At 27.4% G+C, this 8,027-nt stretch overlaps 1 protein-coding gene across 2 annotated transcripts in view; it reads right to left on the bottom strand.

The window, feature by feature from the left end:
- LOC111630101 (trafficking protein particle complex subunit 6B-like) overlaps positions 1–8,027 on the bottom strand; it is a 36,490-nt gene that overhangs the window by 9,722 nt on the left and 18,741 nt on the right. For both annotated transcript variants that reach the window (XM_023374123.1, XM_023374124.1), the window contains exon 5: positions 3,686–3,779. In XM_023374123.1, the coding sequence (XP_023229891.1) occupies positions 3,686–3,779 (94 nt within the window). The remainder of the gene's footprint in view (positions 1–3,685; positions 3,780–8,027) is intronic.

The raw sequence follows: 8,027 nt of genomic DNA, 5'->3' as shown, positions 1-8,027 counted from the left end.
TACTGTATTATATTACCTAAAAAACCTTATTTTATCAAGACAAATGAAGCAGAAAAAATTTCTTAAGGTAGACTTTTAATAAAATATGTTTTTATATTTGACATGAAAAAGACATTTATTTTAAAGTAACAACTTCATTTTCCTATTACAAAAGAAATTTTATGTTAATAATTTCAATTTTGACAAGTCCTTAAATGCAATAGAATAAAATATAAAATGGAAAGCTTTCCAAGAATTGCATACATTATAGGGATTTTCATGAGCCATCATTCTACAATACAGGTAACCCCCGTATAACATGGCACTTCTATAGCACGGATTCACTCTAACACGGTTCGAGAATTGGGTAAAACCCTCGTACAACATGAAATGTAATAAAGGGTGTGTTCTTTTATACTTCTGCATAACTCCGCGCGAGCATTCTAATTGTTTTCGTGGCTACTTTGAATGCTCTTTCAACAAATAATCCATTTAATGGTTATATTTTACAATTGGGACCCTTCTTTTGCCTCTAAAAGCTCATTTTATAATTATAGATTCCTCCATCACGATACTATCGATAGTGCAGGTGCCGCCATCTTTCTTTCACCATCGTTCCTAAATGCCTACAAACAGCAGCGCACTCCTGTTGCAGAGTGACTGCTATTAACGAACACACCCAAACCTGTTACCAGTTGATGATACTCATGCTGAGATCATCATATAGGATGAATAATCCTCTGGTAAAATATCTACTTAAATAATAAATAAGTATTTTACCTATGAAAAAAATGAATAATAAATCTGATTTAAATAAGGATTTAACAGCATGTCTTTTAATTTTTGGAACCTAACCCCCCTTTTTGCACTAGTTCTTTATTTCGTATAACATGGATTCTCATAACACAGCAAATTTTTGGAACGTAACTCCCGTGTTATATGGGGGTTACCTGTACATTTTTCTCTTTTGTATAAATTGGAATTTAAGAATTCCATTATTAGAGTAAATTTTAAATAGTAAATTAGTAATTAGTATCAATAAATATAATTAAAATCATCACTTATACATTATACAATGATTTAATTACAGTTCAGAAGAAACTTGACTATAATTATATGTATTATCCAATATTATCTATTAAGAAAAGTAAATCAACAATCTTAAAAAACTGTAGAAATTAAAATTCAATTGCAGAATTAAAAAATGTATAAGATTAAAAAAAAAAAAAAAACAGAATTGAATTAAGTACATATTTACACTCCAGGAAATGTTTAATATAATACAGTATATTGGAAAAGGCATAAACATACTTGTGTGATTTAAAAAAATATATATATATATAAATTAAAATTTATATTAAGCAAATAATCTGATTTTAAATAATTAAATTAATAATCCTACACCAGTATAATAAGTCCTATTTATAAACAAGGTCCAAGTAGACAATATAAAAGAAAAAAAATAAAACATTAAAGACACAGAGGTAAAAATAATTAATAAATAAACATTTTAAAAATACTCCCTATAATTAATTATAGCTTAATAACTTAAGCATTTGTTTCTTAAACCGAATATAATGGATTTTGTTCACTTTTACTACATATCTAAGGAAGGTAATTTTAATTTTTAATTCTAAATATATTAATATAATCTTTGATTTATAATAAGTTTAAAATAAATTAAAACAATGATCTGTCTAACTTTATTTTCACTAAAGCTAATGCCAGACAATCTACCAAATTATTAGGCTATAATTAAGCTAAGTTAATAATTAGATACAAAGTATTTTTTCTAGAGATAGGCAGTTAAGTCACCATCTTGTGATATTTTAATAAGAATGGAAGCTACTCTGCTTATTTTAGACAAATTACTTTGTATAAAATTATTAACTTAGCCTAATCATAGCCCAATAATTCAGCAGATTATCTGGCTTTAATCAAAAATTGGATTTGTTGAGTTGTTTTTTTCTACAGCTAAATTATTCAAATTTCAAATAGAGAATTAATAAATTTAAGAATTAATAAAAATTTTACAATTATTCTGAAATCATACAATGGCTGATCATTTTAATTCAAAAAATCATAACCATATTTTTCACCATACAAATTTCTGGGAAAATACAATATATGTTTGTTGTACCCTTTCTGGAGCATCATGACTAGATTCCATAAGTGCTGATCAGTTCCTTTCTCAATTTCATTACTATGTTTTTTATAAATAATTGGCCATTGACAATTGTTTTGAAGCAAAAGACATCACTCTTGCATCATCTCTGACAGAATGTGTATTCATACATTTTGTGCCTCGAACAACTCTGAATAAGGAAGCATGAACTGAGTGTCTCAGAATAATTTCATTGTTGTAATCATAAAAACATCCAGAACTTGCTAAAGTCAAGCGGTTTCTCCATGAGACAACATTAAATTATGCTTCCAATACTGCATAGCTCATATAGTGGAGCATTATTTACACATTTCATCTTTACACATCTTTATCATTTATAAGCCATTATACATTGCCCTAAAATATTATTTTCCTTTCAATGATAAAATATTTCATCTATCCATCTTAATTCATTACAGATTTTCATTACAGAATTTCATTACAGATATATGTTGTTTTCTTCTGAAACATATAATAGATATTGTACTATTCTTTCAGAAAACATACTCAGAATTTCTAGAACACATTCTTTATCCTATTCTTGCATTCCTCTCTTCACATTCTCAGAATTAAATGACATAAAGCTGACCCCACCAAGATACTATCTCTCACAAAGAGAGGATTATTAATTAATAAATTATGTGTGAATGAGTGTAAAGCAATCACAATATAGAAAAGTTGACACATTTGTAGCATCCTGTAACAGCAAAATAATAAAAAATAAATAAAAAATATTCATTTATCAAAAGTTTATCCCAAAATGTAATTATTATTCATCAGTTCATCAGTTTTACAAATTCCATTCATTAATTACCAATTCTCAGTTATATAAATTATGTATACTCTACCACTAACTGCAAAAATAGGCCTGCAATAAAAAACATTTCTGTTTTTATTCTCTTTTATAATAAAAATGTAAAATAAATATAACCATTAAAACATTTGTTAAAAGCTGTAGTATTATAAATTTTTTAAAAAACTTAGTTCTGCCATCTTATGGTACATTTTGACATAAATTTCAATTGTCTTTTTGGTCTAATCCCTCAAGAAATGGACAAACAGTAATCAATTGCAGCAAAGGTCCATGCTACATTCCCTGTGATTTTAGCCTCTTGTGATTTTTTTCCAGTTTCTGAGAATGCAAAAATGGTCTAAAAGGTAACAGTTTTGCATCAGACAAGGAGGTACATAAAGTCAAAATTACAACCTTTCAATATTTGTTAAAAAATAGATTCCAGAAAGCATATAGCATACAAATATATTGATAGTAGAGGTGTGTACAGGTCAGACAAGAGTACTTTGAACATGAGCAAACCATAAGGCAACTCAGATGATAACAATAAAGAAAAATGTATTATTATTTTGCAAATTAAATGGTCAGTCTTTGTATATTTATTATTACTGAATATGAGCAATTATGGATACTTAAAATATATAGGCAAGTAATTATATAAATCATAAAGATGAAATTTTTATCCAATGTTTAACTTTATAAACAAGAAAATGATGTAAGTATATTTTAGTTTGATTATTTTCACTTACATATTGGAGGATTTGTAACATCAGCTGTAACTACACTCATAATTCCAAGATTAGCAAGAGCTCCTCGAATTAATCCACAGGTATAGGCTAAATACTAATAAAAAAAATTATTGTAATATGTAAGAAATAAAATTATTTTACTATTTATTCTTAATATATGTGTTATGAAAAATGTTTAAATAGTTAATTCACTGCAATCTGCATCACTCTTACTTTAATCTATAAGCTCTCTGTTGATAAGTGACTCCATATTCATAGCATCCATAAGACAATGCTGATAATTTTTAAAGAGTTAGTTTATTATTTGATAAAATGCTTTTTCAAGATTATTATATCTCATTATTAAATCCAAACTTAATAACAACATTAAATCAAATCTATGTTTTGTATGTTCTAGTTAATATTGTTATTAAGTTTGGATCTGACAACAAAATATAATAGTCTTGAAAAATGTTTTATCTAGTAATAAACTGACCCCTTAATAATTATTAGAGTTGTGCTGTGTCTTATGATTAATCAAAAACATTTGTATGCTACTTTGACTAAAGAATATGTAATACAGAAATAGAAATTATAACATTTTATGCATCACATATGAAGAGTTATTTTATCAACTATTAAATTAAATATGTTAACAATATAGAAAAAGTAACCAATATATTACTGGAATTCTTAATTATTTAACAGATTTTATAAGCAATTATGATGTATATAGCATAATATAATTCAAGGCCATTCTTACAGAAGGAATTTGGGTTTAACCCCATTTGGGAAGAATTAAAAAAAAATTAAATAAAGTAATATATTGTATATAATAATTATTTTGCACTCATTCAATTCCTCCTTAGTATGCTACTGTATTGTGTTACTGTTTGTTTACTCTTATTTTGCCATGTTTGGTTATATACAGTATATTGTGTGTTATTGATTTTTAATTATTTCTTCCTGTAATTTTTCTTTGTCAACAGCTTTTGGGTTTCCTGTACGTTTTGTATCCTTTAGCTCAGAACTTTTGGAATGATACTTTTTTAATGTTCAAACTTTAGTAGCATCTTCCCCATACACATTACAAATTGTTTTTATTGTTTGTATGGCTTTATACCCTTTCCAAAACTCAAAAGCATATCAGCATATCCTTTTTATCTGAACACATTTCAACTTAGTGTTATTCAAACAAAATGTAAAGAAATAAGTTTAAAATAAGCTTTTAAACAAAGAAAACAATCTCACATTAGCAAATAATGTAAGATAATGTCCTTTATAATTGAATGTTATAATTAAATCATACATTTATGTTAAATAAAGACAGCTGTTAATAATATGCAAAAACTTTCTATTAAACATAATACAAGATATCCCAAAAGTCTTTTTCAAAAAAAAAAAAAATCAATATTAAAATAATGTATTAGTTTAATAAAAAAAATTTTGTAATAAAATACAGACCCTGGGAATTTATTTCTTAAAGATAATATCATCTAAATGTGTTCTGTTATTTCACTGGCACACTTCTACATGGGAAGTAAAATTTCTGAGAACTGCTTGGCATGTGTTCTCTGTGATTGCTGCCATTTCTTTTCAGATATTTTGTTTTGATTGATCCAGAGAGTTAGGATTGTAGCTACATACCTTTGATTTAAGGTAACCCCACAAGAAAAAATCCACTGGTGTCAAATCAGGGCTATGTGGAGGACAGTTTATGTCACCTCATCTGGATATCAATTTTCCAGGAAAATGTTCATGAACAACCGGTATAGACATGTTAGATGTGTGAGACATTGCTCCATCCTGCTGGAACCATGTGTTTCGATTAAAACCAACAAAATCTTGCAAAGCTGGTGTGAAAAAGTTGTTAATCATCTCCACATATTGCTCCAAATTAATGGTTACTATGTGACCTCTTTGATCTTTGAAAAAGTACAGGCCAATTATTCCTTGTGCCGACATTGCAGCCCAAACAGTGACTTTTGGTGAATGAAGTGGCCTCTGATGTTTATGTTTACTTTGTTTATGAATATGCCACTCCAATTCAGGACTAAGAAATCCAAGTTTAAAATTTTTTTGCAGTTTTTTTCTAGATCTTTATGTTATCATTAGAAACAACTCTTTCAGGACTACATGTGTTGTCATTGCTTATGATACAGTCACCTATTGCCACCTTACTTGGACCTATTGTCCAAGTTGTCACCTGGAAACCAAGCTGACAACTTGGGCTAAAGTCCTCAAACCTGTCATGTTTACTCTCAAATACAATAAGATTACTAACTAATACATTATCAACTAACATAATTGATTTATTACTATGTTATCATAGCCTACAAAATATCAGTTAATCAAATACCAAGAACCAGAACACAAAAGCAAAAAATCTTGTAGAATATTCTGAAAAAGTTAATGGAGTCAACAAAATATCAATGAAAAAAGAAATTTCTAATGAAGGTAAGAAAGTGATAAATGGAAGTTGATAGTGTGGATGGTAAAGTTTGATTTGGATCTTCCTTTTAGTCTTGAAGAAATAAACGATTTGATAAATAAAATGAGACAATTCATCACCAGGTGTAGATCTAATTTCAGTTAAATTTTTAAAGTTATTACCACCATCAGGAAAACAAGTCTTACTTGATTTCTTTAATGCCTATGTTTCTCAAAATTTCCCAGATTCCTGGAATTTAGTCAAATTATTTAAGATATATAAAAAAGGAGACAAAAAAAGACTCTGGGAATCACTGACCGATTATCATTATCATCAACTGTCAGGAAACATTTTACATTTATACTTGCAGTAAGATTCTAAAAATGGCTAACTAAAAAATTATAATTTCTAAATTTCAATTTGCGTACATTAAAAACAAAGGCACAAACAAGTAAGATGGCAATAATTTTTCTGTTATCAATAGTACAACTTTATTTACTTAAAAAACATAGGAAAATATTAGCCGCATTTGTTGACATATCAAAAGCATTTGACTCACTGCATGTTCAGACTTTGATCAATAAATTGAAAAAAGTTTTGGAAGAAAATTTTCTAGTACAATTTTGAAACTTTTTTCTGAATATATAGTTAATATAATACATGGTAATCAAATATTTCCTGAACAGGTTTTTAACCAAGGAATTCTCCAAGATCCCATATCACCATATCTATTTAATTTTTATATGATAGAAATGGATGATTTATTTCTCAATGAAACAGACAAAATTCAAATTTCTGATAAAATATATCAGATTATGTTAAAAAAAAAAGCATAAAAAGTGAAAAATGATAAAAATCTCTGGCAATTAAAATTTAATAATATTCTAAAATCCTTGGCATTTCATACAGATTGTTTGAAATTCAGAAGATTGGAAATATGGATATACTTTATTGATGGAGTCAGCTTTTTCCCTATCAATAATTAATGACCAAAAATTTTTAGCTCAATCAGTTTATTGTCCATGGTATTTAGACAATCTAACTATTCCTGCAGAATCTAATAAAATAATAAAAAATATAGATATAAATAAAAATATATCAATTTCTCAATAGAACAGTGTTACGGGCATAATTCAAAAGAGTTTTCCATCATTCACCTTCTAAAGGACTGTGGAAATTTTCTGAAATATGTCACTCTTACAGAATTGTTGAGATATTACAATTACATCAAATTCAAGATTATCAAGTTAAATTGAATAAGTTATTGAAATTTCAAATGTATAGTTCAAATAACTTTTTTGAAGAGTAACTAATGAACAAATTGTTAAAAAATAATAATAATTTACTTAAATATACTAACATTTCAAATATTTTAAGCTAAATATTAATATTTATATTGTAAATCAATCAATGCTTTAAGAAAAATTGATTGATACTAAATTAATAAATGTAAATTGAATTGTTTGTTAAAAATTTAATTTAATTAATACATATTTTATTATGTAAAATTGAATTATGCAAAATTATGTGTAAATTAAGAAAAAAGGAAACAGTGTAATAATCTCGCCCCTGTAACAAGATTTGCCTTTAGTACAATAAAAACAATTATTATTATTATTATTATGTTGGGTTTAGTGGGTTCTACTCGGTTTACACCTGTGGCTGTGTACTATGCCGGACAAGAGTCAAGGCATAACAACCAAAACAAAACTAAAATTAAATGTGTGTGTCAGAGTCTGTATTCAGGAATTTCCTAACAATGTGGCATGTATTCAATATAGTGGCCTTCTGTAGTGTGATGTATGTATTTCTACTCAATTGTAATGTTCCCAGGCTTTTGTGTAGTGTGTGTGGTATCACACCTGTACAGGAGAGAACGACAGGTACAATAAGCACCCTATCCATCCTCCACAGATGCCTTATTTCCTGGGC

This window comes from Centruroides sculpturatus, unplaced genomic scaffold, assembly GCF_000671375.1.
Source record: "Centruroides sculpturatus isolate CEXI.00-Female unplaced genomic scaffold, Cexi_2.0 scaffold625, whole genome shotgun sequence".
Taxonomy (NCBI): domain Eukaryota; kingdom Metazoa; phylum Arthropoda; class Arachnida; order Scorpiones; family Buthidae; genus Centruroides; species Centruroides sculpturatus.
Note: the sequence above shows the minus strand (reverse complement) of the source record. Positions and strands in the feature narration are given on the sequence as shown.